Source organism: Musa acuminata, chromosome BXJ1-3, assembly GCF_036884655.1.
Source record: "Musa acuminata AAA Group cultivar baxijiao chromosome BXJ1-3, Cavendish_Baxijiao_AAA, whole genome shotgun sequence".
NCBI classification, from domain to species: Eukaryota; Viridiplantae; Streptophyta; class Magnoliopsida; order Zingiberales; family Musaceae; genus Musa; species Musa acuminata.
This window is the reverse complement of record NC_088329.1, coordinates 10,546,054-10,571,159: the sequence shown is the minus strand read 5'-3', so window position 1 is coordinate 10,571,159 and position 25,106 is coordinate 10,546,054. Positions and strand designations below refer to the sequence as shown.

Here is a 25,106-nt window from a genome sequence, read left to right as displayed (position 1 = left end):
GTTCTGTACAAAACGATATCCTTAATCTAATCAAAACTATAAAAACAATTATTTATAATTTTTAGCAGTCAAAAGAAATTACAGCACAATTATATAAAGTCCTGTTGAACATATACTACATATAAAGTCCCTTATCTTTAGATTTACAATAACAGCTTGATTTGTGTTCACTCAAATTACCAATACAGACAGACCGACAGTAAATATAAATAAACTTCAAAGAGCTGCCGCTGCTTTGATGCACATACGTATACATTTTAGCAGCATTCTTCTTAGATCTCAAATGCAACCACCAAACTAAGATGTCAATGTTCCATTTTTCTCAATTTCCCGTTGTCTTGCTCGTTCCATCTTCCGCATCCGCCACTCTTCCAGAGCTGAAAGTACACAAAAGTAGTATAGTCTTCTTGCCCAAATCGAATTAGAAAAAAATCATGAGGTCGTACCAACTACTAAAGGAATAATCCAATCAAGAGAATGACCAACCAACCAATGATCATGTGGTTTCTATAGACCCAAGGCACAGGGTCGTTTCGTCTCATAATTGAAAGCATTTCATTGTTCTGTATGCAGACAGCAAAGCTATGGTGATAACAAGGCCAATACTAAACTACCATGTTCACGATAATGTAGACTTTGAGAAACAGCTACTGTGGGATGAAACCCCAGAAATTTTATTTTATGAAACAGTTTATCTTCATATCAACAGATCCGTTAGACTAAATTTGTGAGATCACTGATGGAACAGACAAATCATTATTTGCACTAGTATTCATGATTCACTTGTATAGTAAACGTGAAAAAGTAGGATATGCTTATTACAGACAAAATCTAGACCGAGTAAACTGCAATTTGAATATGTTTGGACATGGAACATTTTCTAGCATATTTTTATTCTCATATCTGGTCAGGGCTGAATGCTTTCTGGCTTGATACTTGTCCATATATGATGCATAACATGTCATAATTGTAATCCATGTTATATGATGTTTTGCCCAGGCCTTATGTGTTGAACAACAGTTGGATTAAACACTATTAATAAATTGTCAGCTCTATTCATGAACAGCACTATGGATGTCTTTCTGCAAATTTGATTACCTCATCCCATGAAATTGTGGATCTGTAACTAAATAAATCTACCAACAGGTTTATTTACATGGATAGCATCTGGATTTGTGTCTTTGTAAAAATAAAATAAAAAAAAGATTCTCATAAGACCGACAAAGCTTATTACAAATTATCTTAGATATCAAACTGCCTTTAAGCTTGTGGCTCTTTACTTGATCCACAGAAAATTTACAGAAATCTTATTTGTATTTTGCACGACTGACTGACATGCATATCCCCCTAAATCCTGAAAAAGCTTGTGTGATGATTTTATACATAACAATCAGCATAAACAAGTTTAGGAAAAAATAAAATGTACAGAGAGTAGCTAAGAAAGCAGCTGAGGTAAAAATGAATCAAGGATGTAAGAGATTAGAACTTAGATTTATTACCTTTCTGGCTGTTGACATCATTCATAGCCCTATCTTTTAACCTTTTCGACAAATCAACTGCTGCAGTCTGCTTTGGAACTTGCTGTATCTCTCTCTCTGGTTCAGTGTATGCTTCTTGCTCGATTTCCTTAATCTAAGTCATTTGCCAAAAACAGTGTCTCAGCTTGGTATAACAAGCAATGAACATTTATAAAAGTTAATTAATCACGAAAAGTTTGCTACCATACTGAATAACAGTCTGCCTGATAAACAGTTCACAATTGAAAAACCAAGTTGCTATTACACATTCGCATACCCTCTTGATTAATTCCAATGGCTCCATAGCATGGCGAATCTCTTCAGACTCCAAAATGTACCTTAGTTGTGCTGCAATAGAAAGTGTTTTCATGTCTTCGTTTGCAAATTTCAGTATCCAAACAAAAATAAAGGACATGAATAATTGAATATGTAAGAAAAAAGACTTTAATTTTGGTAGAAAAGACAAAGACAAAGATCTCTGATAGGGACAGCATCACCAAGCTCCTATGGTGCTACATATAAAATTTTCCATTGTAGGCTAGATCCAACCAAAAGAAAATATTGCACAAACACTAATGTTTCAAATTACATATAAATTATGGGCTTGAAACTTAGAATTTTGTTTTTTCTCATTCCATTATTAATAAGAAGTCTTTAAAGTGAAATAAATTCTTCTTCACTCTGTTGTGCTCAGCGGATTCACAATAACTACCACCAGTGCAGGATCTAAGGAAGGCCAATGCTTGCAGCCATACCCATGCAAGCATAAAGGCTCTTTTTGTGACTCGTATATTGTCTAACATGTAGTAAAGGACTAACTTCTGAGCAGGCGCCAAGGCTCAGCCTCATAATATGTAAAAAGAATCACATGTTTGAAGAAACATTAGGCTATGAGTGACAAGAGAGATCATAAGCAATTGATGGGCTCTTGATTCTCGCTGATGCTTAAGTTTCACGTTTGGCAGTCATCCAGCAGGTCCTTAGATCTGTAGGTGCTACTATGAGGCACTCTTAATCTCTTCTTGCATCTGCAGACTCTGCACCACTCCAATTCACAATTTTTCACTTTTTATATCAGTTACTTTACAAAATCATCATTTGTTAGGCGACGCTCTAACTGACATTTGACCACATTAACATGGAAGTGTTTTAAAGCACCAACTTCACGAAAATAATACTTCATGTAGAACAAACTTCAACATGATATTTTTGGGTCCAAGTTTGACATGAGGTTCAATACTTCTTTTAGTCAAAGGCAAGAAGACAGTTCTGCATTCTTCAACTTTGAACATCAACACTAATGAATCCAACAAACCAACCATGGAGAAAAATTCCTACGATCTATTATAATATCTACAAAACCAAATAGTGAATATGGTGCAGATTCTCCACAAAGGATCCAAAGATTATTCATTTCATCATTCAGGCACTTCTATTCTAATGCATAGGCTAGCTATTTTCTTCTTCATATCCCATACCTTTTTTCCAATATATAATTCGTTGATTCTTTGTGCTAAATAATTTGGACCACATATACGATAATCATGTGATTGTGACACTTAGTTGTGTTCATAACAAGCTACAAAGAATATCATGATCGCCAAAAGCAGACCTTATAATCTTATCAATTAATATCCCAGCCAAGAGTTACAATACAAAAGTCAAGTAGATATGTGACATGAAACCAGTTACCATTCAAATGCCTAAACGGAAGGTTTGCTGCATCAAATGCTTATGTATCATTAATTTGACATGACCAATCTCTTAATCTCACAAAATCTGTGTTTTGATCATCTTGCACAAGCTAAAATTACATCAAATGTGCAACTCTTGTTAACCAATCAACCATTAATTCTACAAGATCATAGAGCTTACCATATACTACAAGTATAAAGCAAAGACAATAGAAAAAGGCTATGGAACATGCCATGATATCCATAAATAGTAAATCAATTTGAAGTTTGCACCGAGACTCCTTGACTATAATGTCCCATAATAGCCTAAAATTAAATAAAATTTTCATGCAAGCACAAGAGTCTTCTGTCAGTTGGCATTCTAATATTACTAAATCCAAATAGCATCATCACTTACCCATTTTTCCAGATCGATAGGTTTCAAATTTTAATCTTGACATCATGTTCGATATTTGATTACTTTTCAGAGGGTAGACAGATGTCCAGGAGATTTAATACCTCAAAGTTTAATCACTCCTAGATTCAGAAGCATGGTACCGCATATTTCAGACACCCAAACTCTACAACAATCGTATCTAATCGAAGCCTATAAACATCTCTTGAAAAGCAGAAAAATATTAATTACATGGTTCGATCCCCTCGTAAGATCAAATTATATTCTTTCTCTCGTATTTAATTTGTTGTGGATATGGCCTAGGTTACTGTGTAGGCGGGAAGTGTTAATCAAATTCTTTTTATCCCCAACTGGATCTTTCTTACAAGAATTCGTTGGCATATTCAACAACTTCTGGATCGGAACTCCAAATTCCCAATTGTAAACGAATTAGAAAAGACAACAAGGACGAGGAGGGAGGGATGCAGAACGCTCACTCGGATCAGTTTGGTGGCCGGCGGTGGCTCTCCGCTTGGGGGCAGCGAAAAATCCGTGGAGAAGCAGTAGTACGGCGACGAGATTAAGGAAGCAGACGAGGATAGTGGCGTTCTTGAAGGAGAATCTCATCTTCCAGCCCTGCTGGCTCTCCATCGTCAGAGGAAGGGGCGATGAATAGGGGACCGACTCGGTTGACCAAACCCCTAACCCTAAGCCAAGCGAGTCGACCTGTGAGAAGCAGATGCCCGCAGGCGATAAGCTAGCAGGCGGAGGATGCTTCCGGAGAGAAGCTACGAGAGATCGCCGGCGGCTTCTCCTCCGTCCGACGCAATGTGGTAGGTGATTCCGATGGTTGGTCAAGGATAGGGAGAGAAGCGGCTTCCGCTGAGGCTTTTGAGCTGACGAATTAGTCTCTTGTTTGTGCTTTATGTATACTAATCATGCTTTAACGTTAGATACGTCTTAATTTCTTGATGTTAAAAACTGACCGTCCACGTAGCATCATATGCGATGACATAGCAAGATCAACGGTTGAGATTGAGCGCAGATAAAGGAAGATGCTATATGATATGCCACATGGATCTACGTATCGACCGGGATGCCATGTGGGAAAATAAAAAAATATATTTATATTTCTTTATTAACCATTTATAGGAATTAATTGTTATTATATATGACGTCAAAAAGTGAAAGAAATATAATATAAATTTTCAAAAAAATGTTCTTCAATCCGTCTAGATGTGAATAGGTTATAACAAAAAAAGAATAACATATATTTAAAATATAAAAGGTCTATCATATGATTAAGCTGAATATTTTTCTTCATTTGCAATGGGTAATTTCTTTTGTTGTGATGGATAATTCTCCTTCATGGGCTCCTCTGTCTAGGATAGATGAATTAGATCTAATGGGCTGCTTATAGCCTATGATAGTGTTGTGAGGCATAACAAGTTTATTTCTCAACCAACGTAGAAACAAAAAAAGCTACTCATCTGTATATTTAATTTTGCATCAAAAAATAAAGAAAAAGATGAATGTTGCATATAGTAATTTTAGAGAGTCATGATAAAAAATAAAATAAAATGATGGTAATATATATTATCGAATTGACTCAAAATCATTTAATCTGATTCAATTAACTGATTAATTGATTTTATAATTTTAAATTATATATTTAAATAAATTAAAGTCTTTTTGATCGATTTGAACCGATTAAAGGTTTACGACAATGAAATCAATCGAATTAATATCTTTTAAATTAAAATTGATTTGATTCGATTGGAATCAATTTAGTAAAGCAAGTGATGATTTAGTAAAGCAAGAAGGTATAATTTAGCAATTCAAATTTGATGAGGTGGTGGATAATAGAAACAAAAAGAGAAAAGTTATTTTCCAAAAAAAGAAGGTTATTTGGTGGATTATAGATATCTCATAGAAATTTTCTATGTTCACATGAGAAAATAAAAAAATAAAAAAAAGTATTTTCTTGAAAAGTCTTTTAATATTAAAGATTTCTATAAGCTTTGATATATGTAAAAAAAAATTATTTTTCCTGGTTTTCTTAAATCCGTACTTACTATTGTTCTGATCATCATCACCATCGTCGTACCACCGTGATGACTGTTATCTTTCTGCTGCCTATGGACTCCGTAGGCTGACAGGCATCTGACAAATTGTTGGGAAGCAAATCTCTGGATCAAAATATCATCCGACGAAGACGAAAGCATCAAGCTACAAGAGCTCGGAGCCCGCAGAATGCAGATCCTGTTCGGTATCACTACAGTTACTGGTAATGCCACTAGGTGTGCTCCTCAAAGATCACAGCGAGCATCAAGGTCGCCAGAGTTTCCAGAGAGCTTGCTCCAAGATTGATTCTTTGGACAAGGAATGAATGAGGTGCTAAAGCTCCAGGGCAATCAATCACCACCAGCAACTTTCCAAGCAATGCACAGTTTGCTGCCCTTTTGGTGCTTGATGAAATGATGGCAATGGCTGTTTCACTGGCAGTTCACTTACTCGAGCGCTATTGCAGTTTGAGAGGGGTTTGAACACTTGCAACTCCCGATGCAACTGTGCTCGACATCACGCACCTGACGAGGTTGGCAACGATCAAGTCTGGACATGGGCGATGGGGGTATTAATTGATGACCCGTTCGTGCTTCCTGTGCATAGGTTCGGCTGCACAGGTACAAGTATATGCCACATTAAATCACGGCTGAACAGAGTAACATGTGCCATCACGAAGGGCATGCACAGAGAGAGAGAGAGAGAGAGAGAGAGAGAGAGAGAAAGTTGGTCATCCAGTGCGTTCGCAGCCTTCCGTTCCGAAAGAAGAGACAATGCGGTGATCCAGCACGGCTTATACTGAGGCTTTAGTTACTGAAGTTTCATGAGAGAGTTGTTCATGTGCTGAGTTCCTTCTATAGCCACCTGGATCTTCAGCTGAAGTGATATCAACTTGTGAGGAGTTGCAGGTTTGATGAACACAGCTAGAAATGGATCTTCTGAATCCTCTTAGCAAGCAATATCAGAAAGCCCCAAGGGAGAGGGATGGATGACTTGAAGTCCTTGGAAGAATTAGTCTTATGGTCCTGGCACAGAAATCACACTACCACAGCAAGATCAAAATGGAAGCATCAGCTGCCACTGCTATGTGATGGTCATGCAACTTCACAGAAAGCAAGCTTTCCACTGTATCTTCCTTGGAGATTTAGTTGAAGATGTTAAGTGAGCCAAAATCGAGACAATGAAGAGGTGAAACAAATAATTCACAGAAGAAAGAAACGCATGATATGAAGCCAAGCTCTCTTCGGAAAGAAACGCATGATATGAAACAAATAATTATTCCACAGGAAATAATTCTCTGGTTTTTTTCGACCGATGCCTTGCAAGAGTCTGGGCGAGGGTTTATATAGAAAGGAAGGATAAAGTCGGGTGCTCATTGGGCCCCATCGCACTTACATCCATTCCTTTTATATTCCTTTGTCCAGCTGTTGCCAGCTTTCGAACTGAGCGGCTCCCCGAGGCTCAGCTCGTTTTGCTTAATCTCTAAGGAAAGTAAAATGCATCCAGCTGTTACCAGCTGGTAGACACTACGAGCGGCTCCCCGAGGCTCAGCTCTTTCTTACTTAAACACTAAGGAAAATAAGTACATCCAGCTGTGAATTATTTGTTTCACCTGCTTGGATGAGCCTTTAGCATGTGACCTGGGGACACACACAGTGTTCGATTTGTTTCACAGCCTGCAAAAGTGGCAGGTTTCTAATCTCTGAGAAATATGCAGACTGATTGCAGTATCTTCCAGGGTAGTAGTGGCCAAACCACATAAAAATAGGTGCTTGTCATCTAGCTATAACAAGGAAGGTTAGAATCCCAGATTGATATATTGGTTGTAACATAGAAAAGCAAAGCAGAGATGAATTAGAGAAAGGTGCATGAATCCGAAAAACTTGGACTGCATTCAGAGAGGCTCTCCTGTTCTGATTCTTATACAATTGTGCTGTCACTGCGACAGCAGATTAGCAGGAGCTACAAAGTTCTTGATCAGATCTGTGAGATGCATCTTCTGTGGCAGGCAACAATATGCTTTGCCTGCCTGGTCTCCTCCTTCCACACCCTGCTGATATCCTCTGCCACCTGCACAGCATCATGGGATGCACCAGAGAGCCCTCTCCTCGTGAACCCAACAGCATAAAGCCCTGACTTCCCTTTCCACCCGCTAGGGAATGGCTGCTTTGGAAACCCATCTTTGTTGAACAAGTCAGTGTCCTGCAAATATTCCACCATGAATCTTTTAACTTCTGATGCAGTCAAAAGATCTATATCATTACAGAAGCCTTATTTTATTCTGCCTTCTTAACAGTGCATGTGACATATTAGTGTTCGATGCATCTGAAATCCAATGATCAGTGTGTGTCTGACACCAACTGCCTCAACTACAAAACTAACATGGGAACTGCATGCAGAAAGCAAAGGACATTTTGCTGCTATGGAAGAGAAGAAGACGCAGGTTTTACCTGCAGCCATGAAGGAACATTGCTGCAGTAGCCAGTCGCCAAAATGACCGAATCCACATCGATGACCCGACCGTCGACCAACTCTACAGAGCCATGCAAGAACCCCTTTACGCCAGGAACTACCTTTATGTCGCCAGATTTGATCTTTCTGAGCGCACCTATGTCGAGAACAGGGGTCTTCCCCTGCATGTGCTTGAGCTCCAAGGGACCAAGAGAAGGTCGTTTCAGGCCATACCTCTCGGTGTTCCCGAGTATCATCCTGGACAGGGCCAACAGGATCTTATCGACCACCTTCACCGGAAACCATTTCATCAAGAAGACAGCCAGCTCGAATGTGGATTTCCGAAAAATCTCTCTCGGTAAAACATGGACCTGAGGAGCAAATACAGCGATGAGTTCGCAGAGCAAACGGAGAATAAGCTCGCTTACGGCTTACCGAGTCGCGAACAACCATGACAGGGAAGGATTTGTGGTGGCAGAGATCGAGACAGACTTCCATGCCGGAGTTGCCGCAGCCCACCACGAGCACCTGCTTCCCCTGGTACGTCTCACCGGATCTGTAGTCGCTCGCATGTATGACCTGCCCCCCGAACTTCCGCAGTCCTTCCATCTCCGGGATCACAGGCTCCGCATTCTCCCCCGTGGACACCGCCAGCCACTGGCAAATGTACTCCACCTCGGCGCTCCTGTTCGCGGTCTCAGGGCCTGACGCGGTGGTCCTCACGCGCCACATACCGCATGTGTCATCGTACTTCGCCGACTGTACCGTCTCATTGAATCGTGGGCTCAGCTCGAAGTGCGCAGCGTAGGACTCTAAGTAGCCTATGAACTGGTTCCTGGTGGGGTACTCGGGGAAGTCGTCAGGGAAAGGGAGCTTGGGAAGCTGGCAGAACTGCTTGGGGAGATGGAGCTTTAAGCGATCATAGGTGCGGTTTCGCCAGAGGGAAGCAATGCTGTTGGATCTCTCGAGGATCACGAAGGGGACGCCGAGCTCCTTGAGGCACGCACCCACAGCCAGACCTGAAGGACCAGCTCCTACGATGAGAGGTCCGTTCACCAACCTGCACCTTCTCTTGAGGATCTCACGATGGCCAGACATCTGGGCCATGACCAAAAAGGTTGAGGGAGCTCGATGCTACCTGGTAAAGCTTCCTAAAGAATCTATTAGAAGACTCTTCTAAGAGAGTGTTATCTTGTGCTCGAGTCTTGAGCTGAGCCACAAGCGAAAAGGACAGTCTATGGAGCTGCGTGGTTAAGGATATCGGGAAGGAGAAGGAAGAACAAGATCGAGCGAGTGAGAAGGAAGAGGCGATGGAGCTTGTCGTGGTTGAAGCGTGCAAGATCGAGAGCCTTGGGGGGTCTATAAATAGTTGGGGTTCGCAGCAAGAGCTATAGTGGAGGATGGCATGTTGGGTTCCCTTAATGATACTCTTTCACAGTCTCCTCCATTTCCTTACTGTGGTAGAACCGTGGAAGCATGTTCCCATGTTCATCATAGTCACAAGCCTATGGCGCATTACTTGCTGAAACGTTGAAGCATTTTGGTTCTCAATGTGGATATTCCACCTGCTGAGCAGATTAATCTTGGTGGCTATTCAGCCACTCTGAGCACTGAGATGATCAGAGAACTGATGCAATTCATCAAAAGGATGGAAAGAGTCCACACATTCACTTCATGAGATACGAAACGAGTAGGGCTGAATTGAAATGACATGTTCCAGAATAGAAAGAGGTGGTAGGGAGAAGAGAAAGGCAGACTTAGAAGTTTCACTTTTACTGAGTCGAGAACAACAAAGATTTATGCAGTTCAGTTTGTATCTACTCTGTATATACTCTGTATTTGTACATCCTCCACAGTTGCAAGAGAAAGAATTCCAGAACCAATATCCTACAACCAGGAATGGGTCATTGTCTTCAGATTAAAAGGTTTCTCCAAACTTTTAGCTGGCATCAAACAGCATCTTAACTTTCCTCCCTCCATCTTCTCATTCAGCAAAGTCAAAGCCTGACACACTAAATCTGGTCTGAAACTATTTGATCCCACTATTACTTGCTGTTACTCGGTTCATAGACTGCAGTTTTAGTGCACTAAGTCCACATTTATGATAACATGATATCGTTTGTTCCACTGCAGATTTGATGAGGCCACCTCAGTGCTCGCTGGAGTATTGGCGACATCACAATGATGTGCTTTATGTTTGAGCTTATCTGTTGGTGGTAATACATGTTCTGATTTATGTTTCTGATGTTCCTGCTTTGGCCGATGACTTTTGTCACATTACTTCACTCTATGGCAGCAAGTTCATGTCTGACTTTTTGCAAGATTAAATGGATGTTTCGATTGACCTCTTGTCAAGGTGCTAAATTACCAAGAAATATTGTGTTACATAATGTGACACCATGATCAGCTGACAGCATACCACATTTTCACAGCCGAAATCATGAAAAATGGATCACCAAACCCATGTTTGAGTTTTCTTCTTCTGTCAAGTTCTCTAATAGGGACCGAGTCAGGATCTTTTCTTGGAAGAAACTGCACTTTCCTAGCATTTGTAGCAATTTCGACAACATGAAGTATTACAAGGATATCTTCGAGCTTGAAGACATTAAATTTGTCCTTGAAATGAGGAGACAATGAGTTGGTTGCCAAATTGATGTGCATGCATGAGCAACAAGTTGCATTCATGTTAATGCATTAAGCATCTCAAAGTCTGCACCAGTAAAAAATGGCTGGAAAGTCTCCTATAGATAGTTGGAAAACGCCATGTTGTTCCCCATGCATTTTCTCCTCCTCCATAAATCATGAGAGATTGGAGGAATCTTCTAAGCCACATGAACGAATAGTTTGAGAGCGATGTATGATGAGTCCTGAGGTCAAAATGATTGGGGGGCTAATAGGAAAACGAAAGTCAATAGGAGAAGAGATGGTGACAAGGGAGAAGGGAGAAGGGATTTGTAATCATACCTGTCCCAAAGAGAATGTCAGAGAAAGTCAATCATCCATGGCCTTACTACCTCACTTTTTCTTATTGTCTTTCCATCTTTATAATCAGATATCAAACATGAGTTCTCCATGTCTTTTCCTGATCATGAATTAGTAGCAAAGAAAAAGTAAGAAAAAACAAAAAGATGTGCCCATAAAGACGTCAAAATCATGCTCAGGAGAAAAGTTGACTTCATGATCCAGAAATCATCACAACTTTTTGGGACTTGGGTGGTTTAGCTGCATTACAGTGCAATGTGATCATCTCATCTCATCTGGGAATTCTAACATTTTACCTAGTATGTGAATCCCAAGATGATACATGCTGCAGCTACAACACCGCATGTCACACACAGGTGAGACTTCCACTGTCTCAACTATCACTATCCCAGGAACTACAGCCTCGATTTGAAGTAGATGTTTCTTGTATTTATGTCTTTTTGAGGGAATACATCCATCTTATGATCAGAGAAGAAGAAGACATGCACACAGTTCAGAACTCTGAAGCATGCAGCAGGTGATGGAGTCGAATCCGACGGCTTGGTTGCAAACGGTGGGGCCTGAACGACAAAGAACATACCAACTTATGCTGGTGTTGGTGTCTAGGGTTAGGGTTAGAATGTGTTGGGAGATGAAAGAACGTGATTGACATGGATCACCCTCGGTTCGAGGATCATGGGAGTGCGTGCTGCCACCTCGGATCCATGGCCACCTGCTGAGCAGAAACCTAAAACAACAAGATCCCTCCAAAAGCAACATACACAGGTGATAGAAATGATGGGCGCACGAAGGCTCGGTGGTGGTGGATAGGGATGTCGCATCACATCGCCACCTTCGTTGCCTTGAGTCTTTCACTGCATCCCAACACCTCTCGTGGTGGCCAGTGTCTGCCTCTGGAAGGACTCATGGCGCGAGCTCTGACCAACTGTAATTTGGTCAAAATACAAACTGTATACGCTTTGCATATCATTGCAATTGCAAGGTTTGTGTTATGGCTTCCAAATCCAATTGTGGTGCAAGAATCCATGCACATTCATCGCTAGCTTGGAAACATAGTTTATTGAGAAAGGCATGTGACTTCAGATTAAAATAGTCTTTTGCTAATTGCACCCTATTAGTTTAGTCAACACAGAAGCAAACTACCTTCGCAACGAACTCAAGCGTCAAAGTCAACAGTTTTGACCGACTGATATCCCGTTAACTAATGGCTTTGAACTATTAAGCAGTCGATTAAACTCAGAGAGAGAGAGAGAGAGAGAGAGAGAGAGAAGAGAAAGAATCTTATTGCTTTTGGATGGTTCTCATCTAAATAAATAAACAGGAAAATGTTAGCTGGTTTTCATATGATGTTGGTCAAATCAGAATCTAATGAGGAGTCACATGGGACAACACAGTGCATGATGAGAGTAATCATGTTGATGGCACACCTTCTCGGAGATCACTTTGGGCCACCACGCTCGTCTCCCACCCACGGAAACGAACAAGCACAGCAGCACAGTGGGTGTGGGGGAGAGGCCCTCCTCTTCTTCTTCCTCCTCCTCTGAATCCATCCCCAGCGTTAACTTGGCCACCTCCCGAGGACAAGGTTCGTTGGGTTGACAGGCTCTCATGTGGCCGTGGCATGGAGCCTTTCTTTAGTCCATCGTATGCTCCGCACGCAGGAGGTGGCGGCGCAGTCCATGCACCTCCACTGGATTCTTTGAAGGTTCTCGGGACGTGTGCCGCAGATGTGGTCAACACTCGAGTCATCTTGATCAGATACATCACATGATGGCAATTGGCAAGTGGATTATAACCAGTACGAACCCTTGTTTAAGTAGCTCATGATCGATTAGCAACAATAATGGAGAGAATTAGCATCTGCATCCAATAATAATAACAAGAAGATAGATCTAATTAGGTCACTATATATATATATGTATATATATATACTTGTAGATCATTGTAATAACAACATATCAAATTGGTTCTGATTGTTAAGGGTGAAGGTTTTGTCAAATTAGGATCCAATGCATAAACTAATGAAACCTGTTATTGTTATTATTATTTCTTTTGAAAGATGTGATGGTTGTATTGTAATAGAAGGCACAATTCATGCACTGAGATGAGACATTGTCAGATAATTCTGGGGAACATGCATTTATGTGGCATGCAAATAAGCATCATATTATCTTATTGTGGATGTCCCCTCATGCATGTTACTACACAAAAGCACCTGCATGCTTCAAACTATAATTCTCAGGTTCATGGTTTCCTACAACCTTGTCAGATAGACAAAAAAACCCCTAAACATGTCCATTAGAAAAGCAATGCTGCTAGTGAAATGAAGTTCCATAAATCATTAGCAATGTGTTAGATACCATATTCATGCCAATTATCCAACAAATAATAATAATAATAAAATGCAGGAGTATAGCACTAGGAATTCACATCACTAGTCCATGCAATCCTGTATAGGATTAAGAGCCTTTTCCTTTCTCTCCTGTGTCACCTGCAACATTGGAACAGTGTCACACATGACTGTCACATGGAAAGCCCAATCTATCACTTTGAGGGCTCACATGTGATGAGAACAGTCTAGACAATGATCTTTGACAAGATAATTGTTCTTTGTAATGATTGACCAGTCCATACATGGCTTTGATCCCATTTGGTTGTTTGCAGGTGATTTGGTGCTTTGATTGGCAAATGCAGGCCCCTCTGGAAACACTTTCTTATTTGTCCATTGGCTGCCAAGTCCAAATTCAGATGATCCACTTCACATGAACTAATCATCATCAATCATTAAAGAGCATGCTGCCTCACCATGAACATGAGAAACAGGTAGCAGCCAAATGGCATGAGTACATCACAAGAACATGAACATAACAAAACAGAAGATTGCATTTGAGGGAGGAAATTTTGAGTATGTCATTAGTTGGGGGATTTGTTTTAGCTCACAAACATCAGAAGCAGCATAACAGTATTATGATTGATGACTTCCATGGAGAAAGTTCAATTCTTTTGTTAATCACTTCTGGTCAGGCTTGAGTAGGTGAACACTAATCCATGCTCAGATTTATACAAGATTAAGCAAGAAAAAAAAGAAAGAGATTAGTGAATAAGTACCAAACTAGTCACAGAACCATCCTAACCTGTGAGATCATATTTAATGTTTGTGGAAACTACAAGAACTTCTTCATCCTGAGATGTGCTAAGGTTTCCAATGGATGCTTGAATGATTAACTTAAATCCACAAATAAGTTCAAGTGAAGGTGTCTAGACATGATGGTACATAAATATAATAAACCCTGGGATTCAGGCAGAGCATGTGGCTACATGAAGCCTCAAATCTCCATTTCTCTTACTGAGTTCACCAAGTTTCATCCTATATGTCATTTTTTGTGTCAATCTACAGTTTCACATATAGATCTCTATGAACTCTGTCAATGAACCATCTTCCAATCTCAGAGAGAAAAGAACATCCATCAGATGCCAAAATTCGCAATCAAGGACCTGTTAGTTAGTTCTCTAGTTGCCAAATGTTGATAGTGTTGCTTTTAGGTAGCTGACTGATATTATCCACCAGAGAGTGAAAAAAGAAGATTGAGAAAAAAACAAATTTGGCCAAGAAATTGAAGCAATGGATAATGTCACCAGCATCAGCAGCCCCACTGAACAGGTTTTAGATTTCAGAGGCTGGACAGTACAACCAATAATGCATTTGAATACAAACTATTCATCCACTAAATTCATTTGATACTCCAACAAGGACACAGTCAGGAATCCATCAGAGCAAGTTGAAAAATCTTAATATCAACAGGTCAAGAAGCCATCATCCTTTGCCTGAGTAATAGGCAAGCATAGTCTCCTCTCTGCAGTCGAAAGGAATCATCGCTGCCACAAAAAAGAACGGAGTTATTCCAAAATCCCAACCACTTCTCCAACAAATGGATTGAATGAGAACATCTCAAAGAACATATAGAACATATTTACATCTGAGAAAGAACAGTTGGTTTAGACATCCATATCGTGTTCATTAGTGTTTGATCAGCGACATACAAAAGAACATCAACATTGAGAAACAATTAATCTTAGCATAGCATTCAATGGCATTGCAAACTCCTATCAAAAGCATGACTGGAATCCAGAGGCTATCAAGTATTTGCCTACACCAATCTGTGGCTGTAATGGTAATAACTTCACATCAGCACGTAGATCATGTCAAAAGAAAACAAAGTTGATCTATTTCTGAGCAGTATGGAGCCACCTAACACATCAGTCATCGGTTAGCTCCACATCTAATCCAAGTGACTTGTAAAGCAATTATTTGTTCTTTAGATATTCCGGGTTGTCTTGATGAAGAAATAACAATGTTTTAAAAATTGAAGGTTAAGGAAAATATTGTCGGTGTGCAGATCATAAGTGTCAAGAAGAACCTACATTGCTGCAAGTTTGGAATTGCATTAGTTATGCATTACAAAACCAAGTTTCGCTACACATGACAATAATGCTAAGAAAAGCATTTCTGACCCAAGAAACAATTTCAACTTCCGACCAATTTCTACATGCTATGAAGGCATCAAAATTATTGACATCTTTAAGTTTGATCATAATGTTCAAGGACAAAGGCCACCTTGACCACATCATATGCTTTTGCGAGACTGCAACCAAAGACCTCCAATGTACCATGCTCTGAGTAGCATCAGTGCCAGCTCAATGCAGTGTAAAGATCTGGATCAGTATTGCAAAGTCAATTCTCACCTGGAGATGAAGCAATGAAGGGAAATTATTTTCCTAAGCTCATGGCTGCTCCTCATCTCGTCTCGATCTCATTAGCCTCCTGCGCCTCCTTGGTGCCTGAATGTCATTGTCTGAGTTCCAGTCATCATCATCTTGCAGGCCTAATAGGTTCTCACCCCATAGATGGCGGTGTGTGGATGAGCGCCGACGGGTCCTCCAAGCCCTTGACGATCTCCTCTGTTCATCAAGTGAACCTATCGGACTGCCGATCATATGAAGCAGAAAGAGCGTAGGCCACCATGGCCCACTCCCATCACCTGACAGGCTATCTGCATCATCAACGACATAATCCCCAAAGACTATTGCACCTGGCATCGCTGATCTGATGGCACTGAGGATATCACTATGCTCCTGCTGGTTTTCTAGCCGACGCCAAGCACGTTGCCTTGATGGATCAACCTCAGCTGGCCTTGTCATGGGATGGACCCTCCTGGCATGCTTACGAAGCTCCTTATAGTTGCCAGAAAAAGAGCATGATTCCCTAGAGCAGCTTCTTAGCTTCTGGTCCATATATTCTCTGGCTTCCTTAACAATCATCCAACCTAGTATAGTACCCCGGCAGAGAGGGCACTTCAAGGAGTTGTCCTCTGGTGCATTACCACCACCGGATCCATCAAAACTAGAATTTGCTTCTGCCTGAGATGCTAAATGTCTATCTTGTGCTTGTCTATCTGCATTGTTGCCTAAATATTCAGCTAAACCAGCAGAAATTCTACCATTAGTACCGTAACTGTCCTGGGGTTCCAAGTTTGTTCCTGTCCTTGGTGCACCCGGAAAGGAAGCAGTTTCTGACGGATAAGAAGAGCTCAAGCGAGGTCTCTCTGCATCAACACTCTCAAAGATGGTAGAGCTGGAACCAGAGGGGTTGTCGCTAGAGTTCATTCTCAAATTTCTGAATCTATCAAGGCAATTTGAATGCCTATAACTCGTATCACAAATGTAAGATCTGCAACCTTTTTCATATGAAGTGCATAAAAGAACCACAGCGTTGTGAGGATGATCCATGCAGATAGGGCAAAGAACTTCATCCCATTGCTTTTGTAAAGCATATATATCTGCATCATTGGAGGTGCTTTCTTTTTTATCTGTCATCTTGATCACACTGCCACAAGTTGTTTGGAGTATTATATTGATGACAAATGCATACATGGATTAATCATCACCAACTACATTTAAGAGCTACCAAATTTGTAAAAGCAATAAGTTCTCTAACAATTTTAAGAAAAAAGCAAGACCAAATAAAAGTATAAAACATATCATGAACTTCGAACTGAAAAAAACATCTAGTACATCTACACTTGATAAAGAATGATGGTGGACATGTATACTTGATAAAAGATGATAGTGGGCAAAATGGTTGCACGAACAAATGCAATCGATGAATCAAACAACACAACTTCGACCTAGGAAGCATCTTATACAAATGCAGATGATCATTTCTTATCATACATTTAAGTTCACTGAAGTATCAAAAGGCAAGGAAATTTGTAATGCCAAAATTTGGACCATAAAATGAGGTCAACATCGTTGGATAATGAGATTTATTTAATGGTTTCATGGATACACAGCTACGGTGAAGAATGAGGTTTGGGTATTCTGCAGTAGTTTCTTTTATACAAGATTAGTTTCTTCGCTACACCATCTTATCCCTCGTTCACTACTGGCAGAAGATATTAGAAGAAATTTCTTTTAAAAAATTACTGCTACAGTGATTTTTTAATAGAAAAATAAAAAAAAATCTATTATATTAAATGACATACAACACGCTAACGTTTGTGAAGATTGCTGCTACTAGAATGATTAAGCTTATATTGTAGTCACCTGCTACAATCAAGTTGAAATAATTAAGAAAACATGGATTTCACTCTCAAATTTATTTAAGAGGCACAACATATCATTCTTGAAACTTTAAATGTGAATTTAAATAGTAACATTAAGTTCTAGAACCACCTCATATCGAAAACTCAAATGACGCAAACGATATTGACTTTGTAGCTTTGAACATCTAAAACTGTTCAGGTCAAAGTGTAGGAATAAGCAACATCACACCCATAACTGAGGCAAAGAAAATATATACCGAATCCCTTTATATTTGGGATATGTATTGTCCAAACTATCCTTTCCTTTTGCCCTTTCCAATACCAAATTTTCCTTCTCTTTTTCTTCTGCTACCAACACAATCTCAAGTAAATCTTCCAGCAGTTTTATGCCACAGGTGAGGTGCCTCCAGACTTAGGTAACAGTATTAGCAAGTTGGATGAAGTTCAGGGTCAAGAGACATTTTTGAACAAAGAATAGTTAATAATCAACTCCCAATATCTTTATGATCTACTGTATTAACCTCGAAGTTCATTTCCTAGAGAAACACATCATTTGGTTGCTGCTATTATGCCTTGAGCAAACAATTTGAAACATTCATAGAAATATAATACATAAGTTTAACAAGTAAAACATAAGCAAGACAAAATAGCAATCACATAAATGATTTAAGGCTTGCGACTTCTCCCTCTCTGCTTGTGACTTCTCACTCTCCATGCGTGCAACGTTTACCATCCTCCAACGCCTGCCTCTCCCTCTCCATGCTGGAGATACCTCTCTGACGATTCTCATTCTATTAATCCTACAACTCTACAAATAGGTATCTCCAGCTTTTACAAATTCACCATTTAACATGCGCATCTGGTCCTAACATAAGCACCTCAAACATCAGATTTGTATAGAATCAATTTCATACAAAAGCATGAACTCGTTTTACTCCATTGGCATTTGAGATAGTCTTAGTTGGCAATTATTTTTCTTCTACAAAAATGAACAGGTGTATTACAGTAATAGAGTTGCAATACACTCCCAGTTCTGCACCTTGGGGGGAGGGTTTAAGAAACTTATGACCTCCAAAGTTGTAATTTATATATTTGGAGGTCACCAAACTCATCAAGGGGAAAAAAGAAACAACCTTATTCTTTTCTCCTGCTTATAGGTTTGAATCTATCCAAACTTTGCCCTAGAAATGCAGCCTTTAGTCAACTCAAACAGGGAGGATCACAATAGCCCTTTTAACATCAATTGAAGCCCGGATGCAGAAGCAGACGTCTCCAAGTTAAAATAACCACATAAAATATTGCTGGAAAGAACACCTTAGTATCACAGAAATTTGATGATAGACAAATTAAATATTTGACCGAGATTAAATTTAACCAAAAAGACATTCACCACCATAAAGAAGCATCTTCTCTCTTTTTAGTAAGAGAAAAACTATTGCCTTCAGATCTAACAACTCCTAACATGCACACAGAAAAAGGTCACGATAACAACAAAAATAATAAAGATAGACATAGAAGAGAACAAAATAATAAGTTTCTTCTGTCAGTTCCCTATCACGATCCGAAGTCAAAAGCCGGTCCTTTGACATCAATATGTAGATTGTTTAATATGTTCATAATTAACAGAAAAAAGGAAAAAAAAAAAAAAAAAAGAACTTTGTCCACGAATCGGGCAATAGGCAGGTCGAACGAATCGAAGATTTTCCAAACCCAAAAGAAGAAGAATCTAACCTTAGTTACCGAAAAGCACGCAAGTCCTACGCCGCGACCTGTAAAACAAAGATCCACAGAAGCTGGAGTAAATAATACAGCTAACCTAAGTTCATAATCAGCCCAAAATTGGAACAGATCGCTGGCCAACGACCGGATCTAAACCCAAAAAAAAGGGAAAAGGAAGAGCACACAAGAAAAAAACTGTTCTTGGTAGAAAAGAACGCAAAAATTGTACAAGAAGCTCCACCGAATAGTTCCTCTTCTTCTTCTTCTTCTTCTTCTTCTTCTTCTTCTTCTTCTTTATCGTCTTTTTATCCCAAAAAAGAAAGATTTTTTATCTCTTCTTCGATTATTCTTTCGACTTCTTCTTTTACCGTCATAAAAATCTAAAAAACGAGAGAGATTGAACTCTTCTACTTCGTCTTGCTCTCGTGATCTTTATCGCTGAAGAGACAAGAACGAGACCAAGGGTTTTATTGACAGGAGTAGCGTGGGCGAAGAGAAGGAAGGCGGAGGACGTCGCTCACCGACTCTATTCAGCGAACCGCCGCAACCCATCGGCGCCCCAGACCGAACCCACGAAAGGCCGGCGGCCGAGGCTTCGCGGTGCTTGGGTCAGCCTTGGTTCGCATCTCCTGTGAATGATCAAGCACGAAACACCATTTTTTCTCTTAGAAATGCATGACGGGCATGGGACCCACTTTTATGCGTTCTGGGGCATGGTTGTTCCCTGTTACATGAGGAACACGGGAAAATTCTGTACCCATTTGGACCGTGCACGATCTTTTTCCACCCGTTTCGGAATCAACAACTTACCGACCCGGCTTTCGGTGTGGTGGATGCCGTGGCCAGTGGCGGGTCCCACAGTGCTGCTCTTTCCTATGGGTCTGCACGCGGTGACGAGGGTAGGTGTCGGAAACCTCGATCGCACGAACGGCGTGTTGAATCTGAGTCGACCGACAATTGTGTGAGACGGTTCGATCTTTTCGCTTTAAACCGGTTCGATTCTCGGCAAATTTGTAAGATCAAACACAAAGAGGGTCCATTCTCCCTCTAATAATACGATACGATTATTATTATTATTTTCGATCAATAGAATTAGATATTTAAAATCTATTCAATATAAGAAAATATTCATTTTGGATGGATAAATATGATTTTATCCTTTCAAGATATTTGCTAAAATATTTATTTAAAGAGTAGAATATGAGATTAAATGTACTTATGGTCAATATCTATTAAGGAGGATGAATCAATATCTTACTATCATCAAATCATCCTCAATTTATCTTTTGGGATATATCTCTAAACGATAATATGGTGGGGGGTTTGTCCAAAATGAATAATTTCTTAAAAGATTACTTGTTGTTAGTAAAGTATTTAAAATATATATATTTTTATTAAATTGATAGTTACAAAAAATGATCACATGTAAAACAGTCTTCTTATTAGTTATATTTTTTCCTTTCGAACATTAAAGATTACATTTTATTCATAATAATAATAATAATAATAATAATTTTTGCACGTAATATCTGAACTCCATTTTTACATCCTCATCATCATCACATCCCATCACTGGTCTGACTCGTTCAATCCAGTCCAACTCAGGACCCGAGCGAGTCATATGCGGTACACCGGGCCCATCTTCTCTTCGAACCGAGTCGACCCAGTGGAATCGCCTGTCCCAGATGCGTCTATATTCTTGGCGAGTCGAATCGGTTCCTTCGGCGGACCGACGCACGAACACAGGGCAAGAGATGTTCCGGCGGCGTGTGACTTCTCTGGCTTCCCTCGCTTCCAGCCTCATCAATTCCACCCCGAGTTCGAGGATCTCTCCGTCTCGCCATCCCCGTTCCTGCCTGTAATCCATTCGATTTCCGCCATCTCGATCTTGTTGTTGTTTGTTGGTTCGTTGTGGTTAGATGATGCACATTCTTGGTGCAGTTCCTTCTTTGCTGCTGCTTCCTCCTCCGCGGAACCGGCCGCGAGCACCGGTAGTGACACGGGTAAGAGGGGGAAGAGGTCCTTTGGCCGGAAGCTCTTCCAGATCGGCTTGATTAGCCTTACGGGAGGGGTTTTTCTCAGTGGGCTCAACGATCTCGCTATCTTCCATGGCTGTAGCAGGTGCGGGTTCCTGTCCTGGTGGTTATTGTTCTTTCCTGTCGATTTCTGTTACTTGAACTTGGGTTTACCAATGCCAATTACTGCAATTGCATGACAAATTAGCGGGATTGCTGCCTTTTTCGCCCTTGGATCACATCAAGTTGTGAAAGAAAGCGTTAATTAATCTCTAAGGTTCTTTTTCCCTGTCGATTGCTAACTTGATCTGCTTTTGTTCTGTCACCTGAGCCCCAATTCCCGAGGTCTATATAGGGTTCAGGTTTTGTTCTATTTCAAGTTTGGGCGTGGGGTTGAATCATATGGTCCAAGTAGATGGTTTGCACTCCTAGGATGGGTACTTGCTATCTTAGTAGCAGTTTTCAGGACAGTTATAACTAGTCTGTATTAGTGAGGTAGAAATCTGAGGTCTTTGTTCATCAGCTCCTTGTTTAGGATCAATAGTGTCACAATAAGATTCAAAATTATGGCTAGAGAAGGAACAGATTAAGGAAACTTGAAAGTGATTTTTAGTCGTTTTCCCTCTTGAGTGACCATGAGTGCCGACTAGATCAGGAATGGTGTTCGGTTAACTTATCTTAGTTATGGTAGATTCTCGGTTGTAGGTTCTAGTCCATCCTTCTTCTCTTGTCTCTGTCCTTGTTCTATTCTATTATGTTGTGTAGGAAAGTTTCATACAGCAAAGTATACTTCATTTGATGAGCTGTAGAATGAGTTACAATGAAGCCCCCTTTTTGCACAGAAAGGTTATATCGACATAGTGTTATCAAGAAAAACAAAAACAACCAGCTCAAGTGGAGAGGAACCCCTTTGACAACTAAACTAATAGTTTATCACAATCCCATGTCTTCTATGTGCTTTCCTTTCATATTTTGGATATGATCTGAATTGCTGTTTTTATTTGTGATTTATGCTGCTCTTAGACCCTTTAAATAATGATTTTCAAGAACTTTTTGGAAAGAAGATAAGATGCTTGCTATCTATTTTGCTAAAATGAATTTTTGTTCATTTTCCTAAGTTGTTTGGCGTTTTAATAATGTGAGAGGTTAATTTTGATTCTAATAAATCGTAGTTGTGTTAGCTTTTATTGTGACAGAAGCATGTCACATGAATTAAATTGCATTGTAGAATTTTGGTCCAAAGAATCAAATGTAACTTTATAGCTTATATAGCTGAGGTCCAAGTTATGAATCACAAACTATAGGCATAGTGCCCTGTGGCTAAAGATCTTGACCCTGTCTCTAGCAACGGCATATTACAAAGTGGCTACAGTGGAATAATGCAGCCAGGCTTAAATTACAATCAGATCTAGTTTGTGTGGTGTAGGTATTCAAGTTGATTTTTCTTATTCTTTGAAATTTTTAGGTGCAATTATTTAGTTGCCATTCATATGAATCGTAAGAGTTATTTACATAGTGTGCCAAGTATTTGGTATTCTTCCAATAAGATATTTCTTCTTCTTCTTCTTCTCCATGATTAGAGGAGTTTTAGAAGCATGCAAACTTGCTGACTATAATGTGGTTTGACTATGTGAATCTAAGGTGTTTTAGACTTTTTAGTTCACTGTCATATCCCCTTCTAAATGACCATAGGCATCATAATAAATTAATCAGAGGATCCTTATAGTTCATCTGATCACATAAAATAATTGACTTCTGTCAGATTTTTTTTTTCTTGCAATCATTTAAGATACTTAATCCTTCCCAGATTTATAGTTTTCTTGCTTACATGCAGATCCGTTCCATTTGGCTAAATCAGTTTAGGAAATCAATTAGTATTTCATTGCTATATGTAACCTTAGCGTTTAGCATTCATTCTGTGTGATACAATGCTTTTATGGGGCCTCTGCACAAGTTTAACTTGCGGTATCAGGTTTTATAGCTTTTGGATTTTGTAAATGGTGGAGATTACGGGTTACGAAATTGTAACTTCTTATTTCATGGCTGGGTCTTGCTGCTTGGTCAATTTTTTTTTGTGCTAAATGTTGTATAATTCATATGCGTTATTGTATTTCATCTAGAAAAAAGATTTTGATAAGTCGTGTTATGGTCACACAATGAGAATCTCATGCTTACCATCTTACTTTGACCTGTTTCAGTAAAGCCATCGAAAAGGCTAGCCAGAATCAGCAAATAGTAGAGTCTCTTGGCCTGCCAATAGTAAGGGGCCCATGGTATGATGCATCTCTTGCCGTTGGTCACAAGAGGCATTCTGTATCCTGCACATTTCCTGTTTCTGGACCACAAGGATCTGGCATATTTCAGTTGAAGGCTATTCGCCAAGGAGGTTTTGTCTATGCATTTCTGATATAGATTCGTTGGTTTTGTCTTGTCATTATATGTTTCTGCTGTTCACTTTGTTTATATCTTTACATTTGGGAAATAGTATCGACGATTAAGAGTTTATACTGCATATCAGAAATACAATTTTTGTTTCTGGTGTTCTGTTATAGAATTTGTTAAATTTTACCATATTAGAAATTTGTTTCCATTGAAGCTATCATTCCAAGTCTTGTTTATGCGGCTTGATCTGGATAAACCCAACATTACCTTAATATGAAATATTTATTCTTTAACCGTAATTTTAGTTTGCTATGCTTCATTACCTTATCGACACTCCTTTTCAATTTTATTCCACAACTGCTACATGTGTTGCGCTTGGGGTTATCAGGGTCAAGAATCCATAAATAGAACTTGTGAAAACACAACCCGAATAGATAATGAAAACATAGCATCTACGGAAACTAGTGATTGATGTCTCCAACTCAAATAAAGTTTGATATGTGTAATTTTAGTCTGATAAAATTCCTTATTAAGATACTGGATTTTGATCATCATCTCTTTGCGCACTGCAGACGAGACAAACTTTTCGTTTTTAAGGCATCATGACTGGGATATACTGATAATGGATGCTCTCCTTCATGTTCCCTCCAATGATGAGAAGCACCAGACTGTACGAATAAGTCTTTCCGAGAATAATTCCCCGTTGCCATCCACGGAGTGCAAGGAGTGCAGACTTTCAGAATCCGCAATGCCTGAAAAATGAGATGTCTATTTTGTGTGGGTTCTGCCTGCAAATGATACACCAATCCTGTAGAGAATATTTTGACACCTACTTAGCTAATAAAAGTGCTGGTATGATGCCATTTTTTTTTATGAAAAACATTTGTCAATATCATCCTATGTGTTAGTTAGTGTCATAAGATGCGGATGGAGCTTTAATTGTAACTCTACACAATTAATTTAGTTAATTTTTTTTCTTATTTAATCTTACATGTATTTGAAAAACAAGATTGCATTATGTCACCCCTTCGCTATGGTCAAAGGGATGAATAGTGTGTGCAGGCAAGAACAACTACAAAATCCTTTTTTGAGGAGCAATTAGTTTCTTTCCTTTTACTAAATTTTGGAAACTCGTAGAATGTGGAATAAGAGCATGCCGGAATTCTTGTTTGCCATAAGAATATCGGCAATTGAGGATAAATAGAGGTCAATGCTCGATTGTCATGATCTATAAGAAATGCTGTTTAATTATTGATGGATGGCTATTCTGTAGAATGTATATCAGGTGCCAGTGAGGGCCTCTTTGC

At 39.6% G+C, this 25,106-nt stretch overlaps 4 protein-coding genes across 7 annotated transcripts; 1 reads left to right on the top strand and 3 right to left on the bottom strand.

The window, feature by feature from the left end:
• Window positions 1-37: 37 nt before the first annotated feature.
• On the bottom strand, window positions 38-5,192 carry LOC135622939 (uncharacterized). The gene is made up of 4 exons (XM_065125298.1): window positions 4,082-5,192; window positions 1,795-1,865; window positions 1,500-1,632; window positions 38-377 (listed from the first exon to the last, which is right to left on the bottom strand). The coding sequence occupies exons 1-4, from the start codon at window positions 4,233-4,235 to the stop codon at window positions 298-300; spliced, it is 438 nt and encodes a 145-aa protein (XP_064981370.1). The 5' UTR covers window positions 4,236-5,192; the 3' UTR covers window positions 38-297.
• Window positions 5,193-7,497: 2,305 nt separating this feature from the next.
• LOC103973108 (probable indole-3-pyruvate monooxygenase YUCCA3) lies at window positions 7,498-9,881 on the bottom strand. Its single transcript, XM_009387583.3, has 3 exons — window positions 8,535-9,881; window positions 8,099-8,470; window positions 7,498-7,850 (listed from the first exon to the last, which is right to left on the bottom strand). The coding sequence occupies exons 1-3, from the start codon at window positions 9,204-9,206 to the stop codon at window positions 7,626-7,628; spliced, it is 1,269 nt and encodes a 422-aa protein (XP_009385858.3). The 5' UTR covers window positions 9,207-9,881; the 3' UTR covers window positions 7,498-7,625.
• Window positions 9,882-14,666: 4,785 nt separating this feature from the next.
• Window positions 14,667-19,956, bottom strand: LOC103973109 (uncharacterized). Of its 4 annotated transcripts, none has more exons than XM_009387585.3 (4): window positions 19,924-19,956; window positions 19,415-19,452; window positions 15,825-16,965; window positions 14,667-14,957 (listed from the first exon to the last, which is right to left on the bottom strand). In XM_009387585.3, the coding sequence occupies exon 3, from the start codon at window positions 16,953-16,955 to the stop codon at window positions 15,864-15,866; it is 1,092 nt and encodes a 363-aa protein (XP_009385860.2). In that variant the 5' UTR covers window positions 16,956-16,965; window positions 19,415-19,452; window positions 19,924-19,956; the 3' UTR covers window positions 14,667-14,957; window positions 15,825-15,863. The 4 variants fall into 4 exon arrangements, with proteins under 4 accessions (XP_009385860.2, XP_018676863.2, XP_018676862.2 ...); XM_018821318.2 differs by lacking the exon at window positions 19,924-19,956 and adding an exon at window positions 19,632-19,909; XM_018821317.2 differs by lacking the exon at window positions 19,924-19,956 and adding an exon at window positions 19,644-19,909.
• A 1,116-nt stretch (window positions 19,957-21,072) lies between these two features.
• LOC103973110 (uncharacterized) lies at window positions 21,073-24,784 on the top strand. Its single transcript, XM_009387588.3, has 4 exons — window positions 21,073-21,260; window positions 21,344-21,523; window positions 23,616-23,803; window positions 24,372-24,784. Exons 1-4 carry the CDS (start codon window positions 21,088-21,090, stop codon window positions 24,560-24,562), a joined length of 732 nt encoding a protein of 243 aa, XP_009385863.3. The 5' UTR covers window positions 21,073-21,087; the 3' UTR covers window positions 24,563-24,784.
• The last annotated feature ends 322 nt before the right edge of the window (window positions 24,785-25,106 follow it).